The sequence below is a fragment of the Salmo salar genome, unplaced genomic scaffold (genome assembly GCF_965601325.2).
Source record: "Salmo salar unplaced genomic scaffold, fSalSal1 ptg000432l, whole genome shotgun sequence".
Classification (NCBI taxonomy): Eukaryota; Metazoa; Chordata; class Actinopteri; order Salmoniformes; family Salmonidae; genus Salmo; species Salmo salar.
The window spans coordinates 2,565,888-2,588,930 of record NW_027675387.1 but is presented as its reverse complement, the minus strand read 5'-3'; the positions used below and the strand labels follow the sequence as shown (position 1 = coordinate 2,588,930).

The following is a 23,043-nucleotide window of genomic DNA, read 5'->3' as shown; positions in this document are numbered from 1 at the left end:
GAAACTGTACAACAATTGTCATCTGTTAAATTTGAAAATTAAGACAGTCAAGATAGCAACAATAGTCTTATTTAGTCTTGTTTTCACATTAGTAGTAACATCGATGATTGTAGGCTAGAAATAAGTTATTCAAGTTGTTGAAACTCTAAGCAGTGTGCCAGACGACTTTTGGTCTCCAATATAGGCCCCTTTCTGTGTTTGCTAAAATTGCAGCACGAGGGCGATGCGCATGCAATTTGGTTGTAGAAACTCCTCCCTGCTAATGAGGAAACCACTAGTTATGGATGTAGTATATCTGCTAATGAGGAAACCACTAGTTATGGATGTAGTATATCTGGTAATGAGGAAACCACTAGTTATGGATGTAGTATATCTGGTAATGAGGAAACCACTAGTTATGGATGTAGTATATCTGGTAATGAGGAAACCACTAGTTATGGATGTAGTATATCTGGTAATGAGGAAACCACTAGTTATGGATGTAGTATATCTGGTAATGAGGAAACCACTAGTTATGGATGTAGTATATCTGGTAATGAGTAAACCACTAGTTATGGATGTAGTATATCTGGTAATGAGGAAACCACTAGTTATGGATGTAGTATATCTGGTAATGAGGAAACCACTAGTTATGGATGTAGTATATCTGGTAATGAGGAAACCACTAGTTATGGATGTAGTATATCTGGTAATGAGGAAACCACTAGTTATGGATGTAGTATATCTGCTAATGAGGAAACCACTAGTTATGGATGTAGTATATCTGGTAATGAGGAAACCACTAGTTATGGATGTAGTATATCTGCTAATGAGGAAACCACTAGTTATGGATGTAGTATATCTGGTAATGAGGAAACCACTAGTTATGGATGTAGTATATCTGGTAATGAGGAAACCACTAGTTATGGATGTAGTATATCTGGTAATGAGGAAACCACTAGTTATGGATGTAGTATATCTGGTAATGAGTAAACCACTAGTTATGGATGTAGTATATCTGGTAATGAGGAAACCACTAGTTATGGATGTAGTATATCTGCTAATGAGGAAACCACTAGTTATGGATGTAGTATATCTGGTAATGAGGAAACCACTAGTTATGGATGTAGTATATCTGGTAATGAGGAAACCACAAGTTATGGATGTAGTATATCTGGTAATGAGGAAACCACTAGTTATGGATGTAGTATATCTGCTAATGAGGAAACCACTAGTTATGGATGTAGTATATCTGGTAATGAGGAAACCACTAGTTATGTATGTAGTATATCTGGTAATGAGGAAACCACTAGTTATGGATGTAGTATATCTGGTAATGAGGAAACCACTAGTTATGGATGTAGTATATCTGGTAATGAGGAAACCACTAGTTATGGATGTAGTATATATGCCTAGAGCAAAAAATAGTGAGCAAAGATTTTAGTTTTCACAATGTATTCTGAATATTACAGCACAAGATCAGGAGTGCTACTCAAGGAAACTCACATTAAGCTCTGTGTCTATTCACTAATTCACCACCGTGGGGGAAACTCAGGGGAGTTCTCATAGGCTGACAGCAAAAATAGCCTCCATTTACAGGTTGCTTATGAGTGCATTTCACATTAAATATGGATTATAATTGTAAGACTCGCTTGAATCACCTGCTTAATATGTTTGTGTTATTGTCGCATATCAACTGATTTATACTTAAAAAACACTTCAACCAGTAAAATGCTCTTTGGCTTTTCCATCAGCCTGACAATGAGGGTTTGTACACTAAGTGTTTAACAAATTGGCCCATAACTTCACCTAACAATAACATAGACCAACTGTAAGACCCATAACTTCACCTAACAACAACATAGACCTACTGTAGGACCCATAACTTCACCTAACAACAACACAGACCTACTGTAGGACCCATAACTTCACCTAACAACAACATAGACCTACTGTAGGACCCATAACTTCACCTAACAATAACGTAGACCTACTGTAGGACCCATAACTTCACCTAACAATAACGTAGACCTACTGTAAGACCCATAACTTCACCTAATAATAACATAGACCTAGGACTATAAATCATTTAATATTTCAGGTGAAACATGGAAACTAAAATGTTTTTGTCGTGACATTTCATAACCTGATCACCAGATAGTATTGTGAATAATCCCACTAGGCTACTCTGTAATGTGTTGTCATTCTAAATGTCCTGAATATAGGAAAATAGCTCTGTGTGTTGAACAATAGCCTATCCATCAAGGAACAGTTCTCTACACATTGAGCAAAGTAGGGATGTTGGATCCAACGTGGAGCGTATCTCTGTGTCCAGACAGACTAATGAGACCCTACAGTAAATCAAGCAGACAATAACACATTATAAACATCCATTTGTTAGGGATGTTGGAACCAACGTGGAGCACGGCATAACTGTCTTTACCAGAGTAATGAATGAAGAAGCACTTTGGTTGTTGTTGCATGTCGTGATGTTTGTCATGTGACTGTCATTCAGAAAATGATTTCCTGGATCAGCTGATGATAGTTGAACATGTGACTGTAACTAAACAGCTACAGTATTAAGAATTATGTGTAATTATTGAAGAACGACGTTAATGACAGTATCCATTTGGGTGTTGTCAATAAAGTTAAGGTGACTCTCGGTTAGAACCATTGGATTTAGCAAACTCTGAAATGATTTAGGATTTCTGTGCCCATGAAAACTGTTTTTCCAGCGTAACATAAGGAGACACTAAATGTTACGTAGTTAGAGAGCATTTCAGAGATCTGAATACAGAAAACCGTCCTAACAGGACAATAACCTAAACCACAAGGCCAAATCTACACTGGAGGAACTTACCAAGATGACATTGAATGTTCCTGAGTGGCCTAGTTACAGTTTGGACTTAAATCATCTTGAAAGTCAATGGCAAGACTTGAAAATGGCTTTCTAGCAATGATCAACAACATACTTGACAGAACAGGAAGGATTTTAAAAAGAATAATGAATATTCACATGAAGATCAGTCTCCTATTGGATGACATCACGACTTCCCATCAAGCCAACTCCTTGGAGGCCTTACTATGACATCACTCACTCCTTCTAGTTTGCAGTTGTTAAAAAAACACTATTTTGCTCAAAACATTTATTTTTTTCCTTTTAGTGTGTTTATAATTTACAGTATTTATATATCACTTTTCAACAGGAAAGGGCGTCATGAACAATTCATACCGTACAAAAACATATTTGAGTGTAGAATGCCCTTTTAAAATCACACATTAGTTCAACAACTGCAGAGTTTGTGTCCCTGTTTTATAAGATAGTACTCACTGTATTTACTGGTGTTAATGAGATCAATGTCCCTGTTTTATTAGATAGTACTCACTGTATTTACTGGTGTTAATCAGATCAATGTCCCTGTTTTATTAGATAGTACTCACTGTTTTTACTGGTGTTAATCAGATCAATGTCCCTGTTTTATTAGATAGTACTCACTGTATTTACTGGTGTTAATCAGATCAATGTCCCTGTTTTATTAGATAGTACTCACTGTATTTACTGGTGTTAATCAGTTCTCCAGTCTTCTCTTCTTCGTCCTCCTCTAATGTGACAGTAATCTCCCCCTCTTCATCTTTCACTCCAAAAACTGCATCTTCCTCCTCTTCTTTCACAGTAACATCCTCCTCCTCTTTCACTCTGAACGCGTCTTCCTCTTCTTTCACTGTAACAGCCTCACCCTCTACTTGTTTTTGTATTGAAACAGCCTCCTCTTCCTCCTCCTCTTTCACGAGAGTGTCTTTTTCCGTCCAGCAGACCTCCTCTTCTTTAACAGGAGGAGAGTAGCTTAGTGAACTCATGGTCGGGGATAATAGCTAGTTAGCATTAGCGACTAGACTAGTGCTAACTTAACCAGCCAGCTAGCTGACTTACAACGTAAATATTACATAAAATGGAGTACTATGTTTAAATCACAGTTACAGTTAAACCAGGAAAGTGTCTAAAGAACTTGAATGTTCAGACTTTGTCGGCTAGCGAGCTACCGAGGTGGCTGCATTTGTTGAAGAAGCGTTCCGTCCACTAGATTATACGTCACACTAGAAACATCGCCTGAAAGACACATATCGCCATCTGCTGTCTGGAGGGAGGAAACGCAGTTGAGGAGGGCAAACTATTTTTATTCTTCATTGAATTATAATATTATAAAGCAGTTTAGGGAAACGTTTTTTTATCTCTATTAAATATGAATATTATATCAACACGTACAAAGAGCAACAAGTGTTGTTTGATTAGTTCAGATTTTTTATGAGAATTTAAAACAAACTCTACATCTACTCCACATCTGTATTTCTGATTCAGTCAAATAACTAGATATCAAAATAAGCACCTAGTTATTGATACCCTTGATAAAGATGAGCTAAAATTACTGTATGAAATAAATAAATTAACTTTACCCACTACCAGGATATTTTAGCCCAAAACCTGGTTACCTCTCTGCTAGGAGGCTGAAACTTGGCCATAAGTGGATCTTCCAGCAAGACACATCAACATCCACAAAGAAATGGTTAATTGGGCACAAAATCAACATTTTTAATGGCCATCTCAGTCTTCGGACTTGAACTCCATTGAAAACTTATGGTTTGAATTGAACAGGGCAGTCCATAAGACAGACTAAATAAATCAAGGACCTGGAGAGATTCTGTATGGAGGAAGGGTCTAAGATCCCACCCAATGTGTTCTCTAATCTCATTAAACATTTCAGTGTCATTATCCTTCCAAGGGGAGGGTGCTGGAGTATTGAAAACATGGGTGGCAATAATTCAGACCCCTACCTTTTGAGAATTACATGTTACACTAAATCTCTTTCTCTGAGCAATTGTATTAGTATAAAATAATATAATCTCCCTTTTTTTGTTGGTGTACATGGTGTAACAATACATAATGTAGATGTATATAATGAACAGACTAGGTCTATACTGCTCCTACATGGTGTAACAATACATCATGTAGATGTATATAATGAACAGACTAGGTCTATACTGCTCCTACATGGTGTAACAATACATCATGTAGATGTATATAATGAACAGACTAGGTCTATACTGCTCCTACATGGTGTAACAATACATCATGTAGATGTATATAATGAACAGACTAGGTCTATACTGCTCCTACATGGTGTAACAATACATAATGTAGATGTATATAATGAACCGACTAGGTCTATACTGCTCCTACATGGTGTAACAATACATAATGTAGATGTATATAATGAACAGACTAGGTCTATACTGCTCCTACATGGTGTAACAATACATCATGTAGATGTATATAATGAACAGCCTAGGTCTATACAAAAAGTTTGGGGTCACTTAGAAATGTCCTTGTTTTTGAAAGAAAATCAAAATGTTTCATTTATTTACCTGTTTTTGCTTTGTCATTATGGGGTATTGTGATGTCATTATAGGGTATTGTGATGTCATTATGGGGCAACGTGATGTCATTATGGGGCAACGTGATGTCATTATGGGGCAATGTGATGTCTTATGGGGTATTGTGTGTAGATTGATGAGGGAAAAAAATGATTTAATACATTTTAGAATAAGGCTGTAACGTAACAAAATGTAGAAAAGGTGAAGGGGTCTGAATACTTTCCGACTGCACTGTATATATTGGGGAAGTACTTAGTGACATCACTTCATTAAACATGAGGTACAAATATATAACATAGGTTCACAATATCAACATTCAAGGTATCAAAATATATGACCAAGCTGGAAGTGTAAACACCAGCCCAGCCACAATCCTAGAGGTTCACTGATGATCAACCTCCTCCTTCACATCTGACTCCTGATGATCAACCTCCTCCTTCACATCTGACTCCTGATGATCAACCTCCTCCTTCACATCTGACTCCTGATGATCAACCTCCTCCTTCACATCTGACTCCTGATGATCAACCTCCTCCTTCACATCTGACTCCTGATGATCAACCTCCTCCTTCACATCTGACTCCTGATGATCAACCTCCTCCTTCACATCTGAGTCCTGATGATTAACCTCCTCCTTCACATCTGACTCCTGACGATCAACCTCCTCCTTCACATCTGACTCCTGATGATCAACCTCCTCCTTCACATCAGACTCCTTATGATCAACCTCCTCCTTCACATCTGACTCCTGATGATCAACCTCCTCCTTCACATCTGACTCCTGATGATCAACCTCCTCCTTCACATCTGACTCCTGATGATCAACCTCCTCCTTCACATCTGATTCCTGATGATCAACCTCCTCCTTCACATCAGACTCCTGATGATCAACCTCCTCCTTCACATCTGAGTCCTGATGATCAACCTCCTCCTTCACATCTGACTCCTGATGATCAACCTCCTCCTTCACATCAGACTCCTGATGATCAACCTCCTCCTTCACATCTGATTCCTGATGATCAACCTCCTCCTTCACATCTGAGTCCTGATGATCAACCTCCTCCTTCACATCTGACTCCTGATGATCAACCTCCTCCTTCACATCTGATTCCTGATGATCAACCTCCTCCTTCACATCTGACTCCTGATGATCAACCTCCTCCTTCACATCATACCAGCTATCTATTTATCACTGTAAAAAAACAAACTCCAAATGTAGAACAGCCATGGAGGAGGGTGAAAGGATAGCAGCCCCAACTGTCAGTGAGAGAGGAGGCTATTCTGGATAGGGCAGGTACTTTTGTGTAGTTCCTGTCCCTAGAAGTGAGGATGGAGATAATAGTAACATAATATTCAGTGTGGTGTAATTTGACTATAATGAAGTCTGTTTCTTGTGAGGTTTTCTGTCCTCAGATAAAGAGCTCTATGAAAGCCAGTCTACATATGAAGAGGTCCCAATGAAGAGCAGTGGTTCTCAGTCCTGGGGACTCAGAGGGGCACATTGTTGTTTTTGACTTCACACTGCACAGCTGATTCAAATGATTCAAACTCATCATCAAGCTTCAAGTGGTATTTATGTATTCATTTGTGATGCCATCCTTGATATGATCCTGTTATTGTCACATGCTACACATGTACATATGTGTGCCCATGCATCTATCAATCCAATGTTATCATGATTTGTTATCAGGGATATTATACTTTAGTAATCCACAATGACCTGGTGATGAAACAGTCTAATAATTACATTGTCTTCCATATTCCTACAGATACCTTGTAACTGGAGATTCCTTCAAAATGATTGCCTACAGTTAACGTGTAGGGCACTGCAAGGTTGGGTGACCAAGGACCAGGAGGGGATCTGCAGCTCGCCGCCGTGTGCCAGAGGAGGAGTCTGCTGCTCTGCAGGATGTTTCAAGGATGGGGTCCAACAACGCAGCAAGAGAGGCAATCCGTGTGCAGGAGATCTTCACCTCCTACTTCATCAAAGAGGGTGCTGTTCCCTGGCAACACCATAGACTACACTATGCACAACCAAAGGCTCTTTTAAGAGCCATTCACATTGCAATAAGAGTATTCTTCCATTTACTGAGCTATGTCAACTGCAGTTATTCAATTCCCAGTTTCTCTCCCTTTGATTTCTACTTCTCAGGTGAGGGTGCTGTTTAGGTAAGAGTGTGATTTCTGTACAAAAACAAAACAGGCTATTTTAAATCACCCATATTGAAAAAATGTAGAACAATTAGACACCCTATAACCCACACCTACACACACATGTATCAATCTGATTGATGGATTGTGTTGTGCAGTAAACAGGTTCAGGTGTATAACTGTGGCTCCTTCCACCTTCAAAGAATAGGCAAGAGGGCCAACCATGGAGAATAGTAAGACACTTCATTATTTCTATAACTACGCTATATTGTTTGTCCTTGTTGGTGCGTTCATGTTTTTTAGCATAAAGTACTCTGCAGCCACTTAGTGTGGTGTGGACACCAGGTGAGGCCACACACAGATTCCTGTTGAACACTGTCGCTTTAACTACCTTATTTTCTCAATAACAGTCTCTCTCCTTCACTTCATCCCTCTCTCCCCTTCTCCCTAAATCCTCTAGGTTATATCAGCTGTGTCGGTGAACCCCTCCTGCATCTGAACTGGCTACATAGAGGTCACAGCATGATCAGAGGTGAGAGGTCACTTGGTCAGGTCAACAGGAAGTATTATTAAAGAGATGCTTTACATTGAAATACAGACAGAGATGCAGTAGTCCCAGAGTTAATGATCCCAGGTCAGTTTATATTATACCAGAAGTATTATTAAAGAGATGCTTTACATTGAAATACAGATAGAGATGCAGTAGTCCCAGAGTTAATGATCCAAGGTCAGTTTATATTATACAGGAAGTATTATTAAAGAGATGCTTTACATTGAAATACAGACAGAGATGCAGTAGTGCCAGAGTTAATGATCCAAGGTCAGTTTATATTATACAGGAAGTATTATTAAAGAGATGCTTTACATTGAAATACAGACAGAGATGCAGTAGTCCCAGAGTTAATGATCCCAGGTCAGTTTTGCATTTCACCTCCTGATTGATGACTAACAATGTTAGAATAAAAAATAAAAACACAAGGTTTAAACATGCTCTCTCTCTCTCCATCTGTCTCTTGTCTGCAGGTATGTTTTGATGTGAGAGGATGCCAACCCCCAGTCCCATCATCACCACCTCACCTGCTTTTAAGAACCTTTGGGCCGACGAGAGACACTATTATGTAATTGTGATGAACTGAGAGAATATTTAGGTAGCACTGTGATTCATTAATCATGTGCTGCCTTCCCTGCTCCTATGTGCTTACCTCTTTCCCTTTCTGTCTTTTACACCTCTCTCACCACCTCCTCTTTCTTCCTCTGTTTTTATAATGCACAACAGATGTGCATTGAAGGACAGATTGAACTTGTATTTATAACATAACTGCTTTCTTCTGCTTTAACTTCTTTCTTCTGGAAAATGTGAAGTCCAAGATGGACAAAGGGGGCGTTGTCGGGGCTGTGTTTCTGGACCTAAGGAAGGCTTTCGATACTGTTAACCATGAGATTCTCATCACAAAATTGTCCAAGTTCAACTTTTCCCCCGATGCCTTGAGATGGATGAAATCATACCTGTTACATCCTCAGAAAGCATGAGCTCCTGAGTTGGGAAAATCTTGTGCAATACACCGACGCATGTCTTGTATTCAAGATCCTAAATGGCCTGGCTCCCCCTCCACTCAGTATTTTTGTTAAACAGAAAACCCAAACATATGGCAGCAGATCCACAAGGTCTGCCATGAGAGGTGACTGTATAGTTCCCTTAAGGAAAAGCACCTTTAGTAAATCTGCTTTCTCTGTGAGAGCTTCCCATGTCTGGAATACACTGCCATCAGACACACATAACTGCACCACACATCACACTTTCACAAATTGCATGAAGACATGGCTAAAGGTCAATCAGACTTGTGAACATAATCCCTAGCTGTGTATTACCACTTTCCATGTTGTCTGGAGCTTGTGAGGTGTGGAAACACTTTGTTGCTTTTATAGATTTTGTCTTGTTGCTTTTTGTTCTATGTTGCTCTGTCTGTATGCTGTGTCTTGCTTGTCCTATGTTGCTCTGTCTGTATGCTATGTCTTGCTTGTCCTATGTTGCTCTGTGTGTGCTCACTGTTCAATGATTGTCTATATTGTAATTGTTTTTAATAACCTGCCCAGGGACTAGAAGTTTAAGATGCGATGGAACGGTTGATGAAAAAAAAAAAGTCACAGAAAAAATATATTGACTGATATTGATTTATTTAGGGGGGGGGGGCTAATGAATATTTTAGGACCAGCGATGTCCCTTATTCCTACCCTTTAACTTTTGTCTGACAAATAAACATTTTACTCAACTGCGTTACCCACTCCAGGCAGCAGATGGCGGTCTGGGAATTTAAGGCGATGCTGTTGGTGTGACGTATAATCTAGTGGACGGAACTCTTCTTTCAACAGCAGCAACAGTTAGTCAGACACCACGGTAGCTTGCTAGACAAAATAGCCGAACCGATAAAGCTCATTAGACGCGTTAGTGTATATTAGCCTCTGTGTTTTAAACCCACTACTGTCGTCTAGTTAGTTATCCGATTTAATTTCATATTTACGGTGTTGTTGTTATTATTCAGCTAGCGGGCTGGTTAAGTTAGCATTAGCCTAGCTAGCTAACATCTCCGACCATGCGGTCACTGATCTACTCTCCTGCTAAAGAAGAGGAGGACATCACAGTAAAACAAGAAGTAGAGGGTGAGGCCGTTACTGTGAAAGAAGAAAAAGACGCGTTCAGAGTGAAAGAGGAGGAGGATGTTACAGTAAAAGAAGAGGAGGATGCAGTTTATGGAGTGAAAGAGGAAGAGGGGGAGATGACTGTTACATCGATAGAGGAGGAAACTGGACATCTGGGCCCGGTTTCCCAAACGCAACTTAAGGCGTCCAATGGTTCTAACGGTGAACTTAGCCATAAGATGGTTTTGAGAAACCGTTCCCTGATTAACACTAGTAAGTACTGTCTTAAATACAGAGGCACAAACTCTGCAGTTGTTGAACTGATGTGTGGTGTTAAAGCGGAAATATTCAACAGCTACATCCATATTTAGACTTTTAAAATTATTTATGTATAACCATTGATTCTTGAAGAATATAACACATGCCTCATGAGCTTAGTTCAACTGTTGTACCCCATCAGAACCCCAAATAAGCTTTTTTTTACTCCAATGTTTAGAAATGTAAACCAACACTGTATAGCCTCAACATGGTTAAAACTATAATGTTGATATCATGGATGGTCAGTCCTTGTATCCATAGGTCTGTCTATGAATTTGAGAGTAGTTACATTTCTCCAGCCCCATAATCATCTTATAACCAAAACAGTGGTGGAATGACAGCTTTGTTGTTGTATGAACTGCAGATTGCTGGGTTGTGTGGGTTTTTTCAACAGTAACAAAATGGCTGCCCAGAGGCTTGGTTTGGTAAACAGCTGAGGGATGGGGGAAGGAGGAGTGTAACCACTCAAATTTATTCATCCAGGATGTCATAATGATAGTTTAACCAGGTTTCTAGGCTATATAGTATATTCTAGAATTCATCCATGATGTCATAATGATAGTTTAACCAGGTTTCTAGGCTATATAGTATATTCTAGAATTCATCCATGATGTCATAATGATAGTTTAACCAGGTTTCTAGGATATATAGTATATTCTAGAATCCATCCATGATGTCATAATGATAGTTTAACCAGGTTTCTGGGCTATATAGTATATTCTAGAATTGCCAGTGTAGATTTCCTGTGGAGGCAAATTATTAGAGCTGTTGATAAGTCATTGTATAATATTCAGCCAGTTGTTTTTCATGCCATTACATTAAAGGCAAGACATACCTAGATTAAATTACATTCATGAATTGGTTTGAAACCTTTGTTTTAAACTCTTCTCAAAATTGGTGCCTTGCCGGATTTGTAAAAAATGGTTTTAAATGTATTTAAATGTAACCTTTATTTAACTAGACAAGTCAGTTAAGAACAAATTGTTATTTACAATGACTTCCTACCCCGGACAACGCTGGGCCAATTGTGTGCCGCCCTATGGAACTCCCAATCACGGCCGGTTGTGATACAGCCTGGATTTGAACCAGGGTGTCTGTAGTGAAGCCTCAAGCACTGAGATGCAGTGTCCGCTGCGCCACTCGGGAGCCCCAAAATCATGTTCTAGTGCTGTCCCCAACTAAAATACATCTTGGTCAACCAAGAGTCATCTGTTCTTTCTACCAATCACCCCATGTGTTTTTATAAAATCTGTATGTACTGAACTTGTCTGATGCTTTAAGCACGCTGTTTGATTAAATAAATAAGACACACAAATGACGAGGGAGCCAGTCGTCAACATGACCTGACTGGAGGGAGCCAGTCATCACTATAACCTGACTAGAGGGAGGGAGCCAGTCATCACTATAACCTGACTAGAGGGAGGGAGCCAGTCATCACTATAACCTCACTAGAGGGAGGGAGCCAGTCATCACTATAACCTGACTAGAGGGAGGGAGCCAGTCATCACTATAACCTGACTGGAGGGAGCCAGTCATCACTATAACCTGACTGGAGGGAGCCAGTCGTCACTATAACCTGACTGGAGGGAGCCAGTCATCACTATAACCTGACTAGAGGGAGGGAGCCAGTCGTCAACATGACCTGACTGGAGGGAGCCAGTCGTCAACATGACCTGACTGGAGGGAGCCAGTCGTCAACATGACCTGACTGGAGGGAGCCAGTCGTCAACATGACCTGACTGGAGGGAGCCAGTCGTCAACATGACCTGACTGGAGGGAGCCAGTCGTCAACATGACCTGACTGGAGGGAGCCAGTCGTCAACATGACCTGACTGGAGGGAGCCAGTCGTCAACATGACCTGACTGGAGGGAGCCAGTCGTCAACATGACCTGACTCATCCTACTCCTCTGGTGATGTAGACGTTATCCGAGGCCCTGTGTGTCCCCAGGCGCTCTCATTTGTTGACTTCTGTAACCGTAAAAGCCTTGGTTTCATGCATGTTAACATCAGAAGCCTCCTCCCTAAGTTTGTTTTACTCACTGCTTTAGCACACTCCGCCAACCTTGATGTCCTTGCCGTGTCTGAATCCTGGCTTTGGAAGGTCACCAAAAATTCTGAAATTTCCATCCCCAACTACAACATTTTCCATCAAAATGAGAGGAGTTGCAATCTACTGCAGAGATGGCCTGCAATGTTCTATCATACTTTCCAGGTCTAAGCCCAAACAGTTCGAGCTTCTAATTAAAAAAATGAATCTCCAGAAATAAGTCTCTCACTGTTGCCGCCTGTTACAGACCCCCCTCAGCTCCCAGCTGCCCTGGACACCATATGTGAATTGATTGGCCCCCATCTATCTTCAGAGTTTGTTCTGTTAGGTGACCTAAACTGGGATATGCTTAACCTCTCTAGGGGGTGTGGGACGCTACCGTCCCACATGGCCAACATCCAGTGAAATTGCAGAGCACCAAATTCAAGAACAGAAATACTCATAAGAATTCATAAAACATTCAAGTGTTATACATCGGTTTAAAGATTAACTTCTTGTTAATTAAACCACGGTGTCAGATTTCATAAAGGCTTTACCGTGAAAGCATACCATGCGATTATCTGAGAACAGCGCCCAGCAGACAAATCATTAGTAACAGTTACCAGCCAAGTAGAGGAGTTACACAAGTCAGAAATAGTGATAAAATGAATCACTTACTTTTGATGATCTTCATATCGTTGCAACTCACAAGACTCCCATTTACTCAATAAATGTTTGTTTTGTTCGATAAAGTCTCTCTTTATATCCAAAAACCTCCGTTTTGTTCATGCGTTTTGTTCAGTAATCCACAGGCTCAAAGGCAATCACAACAGCCAGACGAAAAATCCGAAAAGTATCAGTAAAGTTCGTAGAAACATGTCAAACGATGTTTATAATCAATCCTCAGGTTGTTTTTAGCCTAAATAATATATAACATTTCAACCGGACAATAACATCGTCAATATAAAAGGTAAACAAGAAAGGTGCGCTCTCGGTCTCGCGCATGAAAAATCTCTGAGATACTGAATGGTCCACTCATTCAGAGTGGTCTTACACTCTCATTTTTCAGGATGCAAGCCTGAAACTATTTCTAAAGACTGTTGACATCTAGTGGAAGCCATAGGAAGTGCAATTTGAGACCTAAGTCAATGGAATCTGTATAGGCAGTCAATGGAAAACTACAACAACAACAAATCCCACTTCCTGGATGTATTTTTCTCAGGTTTTCGCCGTCATATCAGTTCTGTTATACTCACAGACATTATTTTAACAGTTTTGGAAACTTTAGAGTGTTTTCTATCCAAATCTACCAAGTTTACTTTGGCACGCTTTTCATCCGGAGGTGAAAATAGTGCCCCCTACCCTAGTGAGGTTAACACCCCGGCCGTCCTACAATTCAAGCTAGATGCCCTCAATCTCACACAAATTATCAAGGAACCCACCAGGTACAACCCCTAAATCTGTAAACATGGGTACCCGCATAGATATTATCCTGACAAACTTGCCCTCCAAATACACCTCTGCTGTTTTCAATCAGGATCTCAGAGATTACTGCCTCATCGCTTGCATCCGTTATGGGTTTGCGGTCAAACGGCCACCCCTCATCACTGTCATCATGTAGATGTATATAATGAACAGACTAGGTCTATACTGCTCCTACATGGTGTAACTATACATCATGTAGATGTATATAATGAACAGACTAGGTCTATACTGCTCCTACATGGTGTAACAATACATCATGTAGATATACATAATGAACAGACTAGGTCTATACTGCTCCTACATGGTGTAACAATACATCATGTAGATGTATATAATGAACAGACTAGGTCTATACTGCTCCTACATGGTGTAACAATACATCATGTAGATGTATATAATGAACAGACTAGGTCTATACTGCTCCTACATGGTGTAACAATACATCATGTAGATGGATATAATGAACAGACTAGGTCTATACTGATCCTACATGGTGTAACAATACATCATGTAGATGTATATAATGAACAGACTAGGTCTATACTGCTGCTACATGGTGTAACAATACATCATGTAGATGTATATAATGAACAGACTAGGTCTATACTGCTCCTACATGGACTAACAATACATCATGTAGATGTATATAATGAACAGACTAGGTCTATACTGCTCCTACATGGTGTAACAATACATCATGTAGATGTATATAATGAACAGACTAGGTCTATACTGCTCCTACATGGTGTAACAATACATCATGTAGATGTATATAATGAACAGACTAGGTCTATACTGCTCCTACATGGTGTAACTATACATCATGTAGATGTATATAATGAACAGACTAGGTCTATACTGATCTTACATGGTGTAACAATACATCATGTGGGGCTTTAAGGTGATGTTAGTGTGACGTATAATGTAGTGGACGGAACGCTTCTTTCAACAGCAGCAACAGGGGATTTGTAGATCAGTCAGTCTGCAGTCGCCTGCAGTGTCGAACAAGCCCAATACCAAACCAATCAGGTGGTTGTTTGATGAAATGAAGCTTCAGACGTCATTGATGACGTGCTGCTGATAAAGTGATACAGGCATCGGTACACTGCTTTGAAGTTTACTGCTTATCGATTTGGACGCAGGCCTCGTAGCTCCGGTATCAAAAGTAACATCCCTACTGACAACAAGGCAGCAGAGTCTACCGTGCTAATGCGTTCCCACTAGATAACACAACCACACAGTATATGAAAGCATGAGGTGTGGCTGACGTTTACAAGCTGGAGCTAGATACCGAGCTAGCATACAAACTCTGTAGCACATAGTGCATTGTGGGTAGTTTAGAAGATATCCGGAAATAAGTTTAAGAAATATGTAACAACGCAAAAACATAACTGTTTGTACTTATAGGTAACCAGATTGTGACTACAACTAAGTTACTAAGTCTTTAACCACACTGTGTTGTTACACGGGTGAGTAAAAACGAACGCTTCCTCCCCTTTAACTTTTTGTCAGAAAATAAAATAAACGTTTTACTCAACTGCGTTACCCACTCCAGTCAGCAGATGGCGGTCTGGGAATTTAAGGCGATGCTGTTGGTGTGACGTATAATGTAGTGGACGGAACTCTTCTTTCAACAGCAGCAACAGTTATTAAGCCTCCTCGGTAGCTTGCTAGACAAAATAGCCGAACCAATAAAGCTCATTAGACGCTTTAGTGTATATTAGCCACTGTGTTTTAAACCCACTTCTGTCGTCTAGTTAGTTATCCGTTTTAATTTCATATTTACGGTGTTGTTGTTATTATTCAGCTAGCGGGCTGGTTAAGTTAGCATTAGCCTAGCTAGCTAACTTGTCCAACCATGCGGTCACTGAGCTACTCTCCTCCTGCTAAAGAAGATGAGGACATCACAGTAAAACAAGAAGTAGAGGGTGAGGCCGTTACTGTGAAAGAAGAAAAAGACTCGTTCAGAGTGAAAGAGGAGGAGGATGTTACAGTAAAAGAAGAGGAGGATGCAGTTTATGGAGTGAAAGAGGAAGAGGGGGAGATGACTGTTACATCGATAAAGGAGGAAACTGGACATCTGGGCCCGGTTTCCCAAACGCATCTTAAGACGTCCAATGGTTCTAGCGGTGAACTTAGCCATAAGATGGTTTTGAGAAACCGTTCCCTGATTAACACTAGTAAGTACTGTCTTAAATACAGAGGCACAAACTCTGCAGTTGTTGAACTGATGTGTGGTGTTAAAGCGGAAATATTCAACAGCTACATCCATATTGTGACTTAGTTAAAACTATAATGTTGACATCATGGATGGTCAGTCCTTGCATCCATAGGTCAGTCTATGAATTTGAAAGTAGTTACATTTCTCCAGCCCCATAATCATCTTATAACCAAAACAGTGGTGGAATGACAGATTTGTTGTTGTATGAACGGCAGATTGCTGGGTTGTGTGGGTTTTTTCAACAGTAACAAAATGGCTGCCCAGAGGCTTGGTTTGGTAAACAGCTGAGGGATGGGGGAAGGAGGAGTGTAACCACTCAAATTTATTCATCCATGATGTCATAATGATAGTTTAACCAGGTTTCTAGGCTATATAGTATATTCTAGAATTCATCCATGATGTCATAATGATAGTTTAACCAGGTTTCTAGGATATATAGTATATTCTAGAATTCATCCATGATGTCATAATGATAGTTTAACCAGGATTCTAGGCTATATAGTATATTCTAGAATTCATCCATGGTGTCATAATGATAGTTTAACCAGGTTTCTAGGCTATATAGTATATTCTAGAATTCATCCATGATGTCATAATGATAGTTTAACCAGGTTTCTAGGATATATAGTATATTCTATAACTGCCAGTGTAGATTTCCTGTGGAGGCAAATTATTAGAGCTGTTGATAAGTCATTGTATAATATTCAGCCAATTGTTTTTCATGCCATTACATTAAAGGCAAGACATACCTAGATTCAATTACATTCATGAATTGGTTTGAAACCTTTGTTTTAAACCCTTCTCAAAATTGGTGCCTTGCCGGATTTGTAAAAAATGGTTTGTCATGAAACTCTATTTTTTTTTAAAATGTAACCTTTATTTAACTAGACAAGTCAGTTAAGAACAAATTCTTATTTACAATGACTGCCTACTCCGGACAACGCTGGGCCAATTGTGCGCCGCCCTATGGAACTCCCAATCACGGCCGGTTGTGATACAGCCTGGATTTGAACCAGGGTGTCTGTAGTGAAGCCTCAAGCACTGAGATGCAGTGTCTGCTGCGCCACTCGGGAGCCCCAAAATCACTATAACCTGACTAGAGGGAGCCAGTCGTCAACATAACCTGACTGGAGGGAGCCAGTCATCACTATAACCTGACTGGAGGGAGCCAGTCATCACTATAACCTGACTGGAGGGAGCCAGTCATCACTATAACCTGACTAGAGGGAGGGAGCCAGTCATCACTATAACCTGACTAGAGGGAGGGAGCCAGTCATCACTATAACCTGACTAGAGGGAGGGAGCCAGTCATCACTATAACCTGACTAGAGGGAGGGAGCCAGTCATCACTATAACCTGACTAGAGGGAGGGAGCCAGTCATCACTATAACCTGACTAGAGGGAGGGAGCCAGTCATCACTATAACCTGACTAGAGGGAGGGAGCCAGTCATCACTATAACCTGACTAGAGGGAGGGAGCCAGTCATCACTATAACCTGACTAGAGGGAGGGAGCCAGTCATCACTATAACCTGACTAGAGGGAGGGAGCCAGTCATCACTATAACCTGACTAGAGGGAGGGAGCCAGTCATCACTATAACCTGACTAGAGGGAGGGAGCCAGTCGTCACTATAACCTGACTAGAGGGAGCCGACCAGTTCTGAAAGCCTTTAGCCGTGCCCTCATCCTACTCCTCTGGTGATGTAGAGGTTATCCCAGGCCCTGTGTGTCCCCAGGCGCTCTCATTTGTTGACTTCTGTAACCGTAAAAGCCTTGGTTTCATGCATGTTAACATCAGAAGCCTCCTCCCTAAGTTTGTTTTACTCACTGCTTTAGCACACTCCGCCAACCTTGATGTCCTTGCCGTGTCTGAATCCTGGCTTTGGAAGGTCACCAAAAATTCTGAAATTTCCATCCCCAACTACAACATTTTCCATCAAAATGAGAGGAGTTGCAATCTACTGCAGAGATGGCCTGCAATGTTCTATCATACTTTCCAGGTCTAAGCCCAAACAGTTCGAGCTTTTAATAAAAAAAATGAATCTCTCCAGAAATAAGTCTCTCACTGTTGCCGCCTGTTACAGACCCCCCTCAGCTCCCAGCTGCCCTGGACACCATATGTGAATTGATTGGCTCCCATCTATCTTCAGAGTTTGTTCTGTTAGGTGACCTAAACTGGGATATGCTTAACCTCTCTAGGGGGTGTGGGACGCTACCGTCCCACATGGCCAACATCCAGTGAAATTGCAGAGCACCAAATTCAAGAACAGATATACTCATAAGAATTCATAAAACATTCAAGTGTTATACATCGGTTTAAAGATTAACTTCTTGTTAATTAAACCACGGTGTCAGATTTCATAAAGGCTTTACCGTGAAAGCATACCATGCGATTATCTGAGAACAGCGCCCAGCAGACAAATCATTAGTAACAGTTACCAGCCAAGTAGAGGAGTTACACAAGTCAGAAATAGCGATAAAATGAATCACTTACTTTTGATGATCTTCATATCGTTGCAACTTAATAAATGTTTGTTTTGTTCGATAAAGTCTCTCTTTATATCCAAAAACCTCCGTTTTGTTCATGCGTTTTGTTCAGTAATCCACAGGCTCAAAGGCAATCACAACAGCCAGACGAAAAATCCGAAAAGTATCAGTAAAGTTCGTAGAAACATGTCAAACGATGTTTATAATCAATCCTCAGGTTGTTTTTAGCCTAAATAATATATAACATTTCAACCGGACAATAACGTCGTCAATATAAAAGGTAAACAAGAAAGGTGCGCTCATTCAGAGTGGTCTTACTCTCTCATTTTTCAGGATGCAAGCCTGAAACTATTTGTAAAGACTGTTGACATCTAGTGGAAGCCATAGGAAATGCAATTTGAGACCTAAGTCAATGGAATCTGTATAGGCAGTCAATGGAAAACTACAACAACAACAAATCCCACTTCCTGGTTGTATTTTTCTCAGGTTTTCGCCTGTCATATCAGTTCTGTTATACTCACAGACATTATTTTAACAGTTTTGGAAACTTTAGAGTGTTTTCTATCCAAATCTACCAAGTTTACTTTGGCACGCTTTTCATCCAGAGGGGAAAATAGTGCCCCCTACCCTAGTGAGGTTAACACCCCGGCTGTCCTACAATTCAAGCTAGATGCCCTCAATCTCACACAAATTATCAAGGAACCCACCAGGTACAACCCCTAAATCTGTAAACATGGGTACCCTCATAGATATTATCCTGACCAACTTGCCCTCCAAATACACCTCTGCTGTTTTCAATCAGGATCTCAGCGATTACTGCCTCATCGCCTGCATCCGTTATGGGTTTGCGGTCAAACGGCCACCCCTCATCACTGTCACATGCTCCCTAGAACACTTCTGCGAGCAGGCCTTTCTAATCGACCTGGTATACATATTTGTCGCCAAACCCACTGGCTCCAGGTCATCTATAAGTCTTTGCTAGGCCGACTTCACTCAGCTCACTGGTCACCATAGCAACACCCACCCATAGCACGCGCTCCAGGAGGTATATCTCACTGGTCATCCCCAAAGCCAACACCTACTTTGGCTGCATTTCCTTCCAGTTCTCTGCTGCCAGTGACTGGAACGAATTGCAAAAATCGCTGAAGTTGGAGACATATATCTCCCTCACTAACTTCAAGCATCAGCTATCTGAGCAGCTTACCGATCGCTGCAGCTGTACACAGCCCATCTATAAATAGTCCATCCAACTGCCTACCTCATCCCCATGTTTTTATTTATGTTTTTTTGCTCTTTTGCACACCAGTATTTCTACTTGAACATCTATCTATGTTCGTTTGTTTATCCAACGTGTAACTCAGTTTTTTTTTGTCACACTGCTTTGCTTTATCTTGGCCAGGTCACAGTTGTAAATGAGAACTTGTTCTCAACTGGCCTACCTGGTTAAATAAAGGTGAAATACATTTTTTTTTTTTTAATCTTAGCTTTATTGACAACACTCAAATGGATACTGTCATTAACGCAGTTCTTCAATAATTACACATAATTCTTAATACTGTAGATGTTTAGTTACAGTCACATGATCAACTATCAGAAGATCCAGGAAATACTTTTCTGAATGCCAGTCAAATTACAAACATCACGACATGCAACAACAACCAAAGTGCTTCTTCATTCATTACTCTGGTAAAGACAGTTATGCCGTGCTCCATGTTGGATCCAACATCCAACATCCCGATGTTTATAATGTGTTATTGTCTGCTTGATTTACAGTAGGGTCTCGTTAGTCTGTTTGGACACAGAGATACATAGCTCATAATGTGTAGAGAACTGTTCCTTGATGGATAGGCTATTGTACAACACACAGATATTTTCCTATATTTGTTGTTAGGTGAAGTTATGGGTCCTACAGTAGGTCTATGTTGTTATTAGGTGAAGTTATGGGTCCTACAGTAGTTGTATGTTGTTATTAGGTGAAGTTATGGGTCCTACAGTAGGTCTATGTTATTGTTAGGTGAAGTTATGGGTCCTACAGTAGGTCTATGTTGTTGTTAGGTGAAGTTATGGGTCCTACAGTAGGTCTATGTTATTGTTATGGGTCCTAGAGGACACTATGTATGTCATGCAACAACAACCAAAGTGCTTCTTCGTTCATTACATAGGTATGTTTGTTGTTAGGTGAAGTTATGGGCCAATTTGGCAAACACTGTACAAACCCTCATTGTCAGGCTGATGAAAAAGCCAAAGAGCATTTTACTGGTTGAAGTGTTTTTTAAGTACAAAGCGGTTGATTTGCGATGACGACACAAACATTATATTAAGCAGGAGATTCAAGCGAGCCTGACAATTATAATCCAAAGTAGTGTGAAATGAACTCATAAGCAACCTGGTAATGGAGGTTACTCCCCTGAGCAAAAATCTTTTCTCACCAGCAAACATAGAAAAGGGCCTCCAATCTTAGATGTTACTACTAATGTGAAAACAAGACAAAATATGACTATTGTTGCTCATTTTAAGACAAATGTCAAGTAATCATTACATTCATTACAGATGTCAATTGTTGTCCAACATCATGGCTCCGCTGTTGGCATCACCTTTTACAGTGGATTACCGCTGTTGTGGGCCTTTAACCATCTGTCTGACTTTGTTGTTCACACAGGAGAGAGACGTGACTATCGTGGATCCTCTGGGGAGCCTCAACAACCTCATGATGCTGATGAGGCAGAGAAGAGTCTCTCCAGATCAGAACTCCTCAAGAAACACCAGCAGAGACCCACAGGGAAGATAATTAACCTCTCTGACTGTGGGAAGAGATTCACCTCATCAGGCATTAAAATTCATCGGAGAAGCCACACAGTAGAGAAAGCTTATTGCTGTACTCAATGTGGGAAGAGTTTTGATACATCTAGCCATCTTATTGTACACCAAAGAACACACACAGGAGAGAAATCTTATAGCTGTGATGAATGTGGGAAGAGTTTTACTCGTTCAACCAGCCTGAAATTACACCAGAGAACACACACAGGAGAGAAATCTTTTAGCTGTGATCAATGTGGGAAGAGTTTTACTCATCGAAGCAGCCTGATATCACACCAGAGAATACACACAGGGGAGAAATCTTATAGCTGTGATGAATGTGGGAAGAGTTTTACTCAGCTAGGCAACCTGATAACACACCAGAGAACACACACAGGAGAGAAACCTTTTAGCTGTGATGAATGTGGGAAGAGTTTTAGTCATTCACACAGCCTGAAATTCCACCAGAGAACATGCACAGGAGAGAAACCTTTTAGCTGTGATCAATGTGGGAAGAGTTTTACTCAGCTAGGCAACCTGATAACACACCAGAGAATACACACAGGAGAGAAACCATATAGCTGTGATGAATGTGGGAAGAGTTTTACTCAGCTAGGCAACCTGATAACACACCAGAGAACACACACAGGAGAGAAACCATATAGCTGTGATGAATGTGGGAAGAGTTTTAGTCATTCACACAGCCTGAAATTCCACCAGAGAACACGCACAGGAGAGAAACCTTTTAGCTGTGATCAATGTGGGAAGAGTTTTACTCATCGAAGCAGCCTGATATCACACCAGAGAATACACACAGGGGAGAAATCTTATAGCTGTGATGAATGTGGGAAGAGTTTTACTCGTTCAACCAGCCTGAAATTACACCAGAGAACACACACAGGAGAGAAATCTTTTAGCTGTGATCAATGTGGGAAGAGTTTTACTCAGCTAGGCAACCTGATAACACACCAGAGAACACACACAGGAGAGAAACCATATAGCTGTGATGAATGTGGGAAGAGTTTTACTCAGCTAGGCAACCTGATAACACACCAGAGAACACACACAGGAGAGAAACCTTTTAGCTGTGATCAATGTGGGAAGAGTTTTACTCATCGAAGCAGCCTGATATCACACCAGAGAATACACACAGGAGAGAAACCCTATAGCTGTACTCAATGTGGGAAGAGTTTTGTTCAATCTGGAGAACTGAAGATGCACCAGAGAAGACACACGGGAGAAAAACCTTATAGCTGTGATCAATGTAACAAGAGATACTCCGATAAAAGACATCTGATCAAACATCAGAAAATACATGAAGGAGTTGTTTCATGATATCAATGAAATAATGTCACAATGTAGAATGTTTAAACATTGTAGTAGGAGTATTTTAATGATGTCACAATGTAGAATGTTTTAACATTGTAGAAGGAGTATTTTAATGATGTCACAATGTAGAACCCTAAACGTTTGTCCCCTGTTCTATTGATTTCAACATGATATGGATATTAA

The 23,043-nt window shown here is 40.5% G+C and overlaps 1 protein-coding gene across 1 annotated transcript; it reads left to right on the top strand.

The window, feature by feature from the left end:
- The first annotated feature begins 5,684 nt into the window (after positions 1-5,684).
- Positions 5,685-23,043, top strand: LOC145876057 (uncharacterized). Its single transcript, XM_082971829.1, has 3 exons — positions 5,685-5,689; positions 21,732-21,970; positions 22,064-23,043. The coding sequence occupies exons 1-3, from the start codon at positions 5,685-5,687 to the stop codon at positions 22,864-22,866; spliced, it is 1,047 nt and encodes a 348-aa protein (XP_082827955.1). The 3' UTR covers positions 22,867-23,043.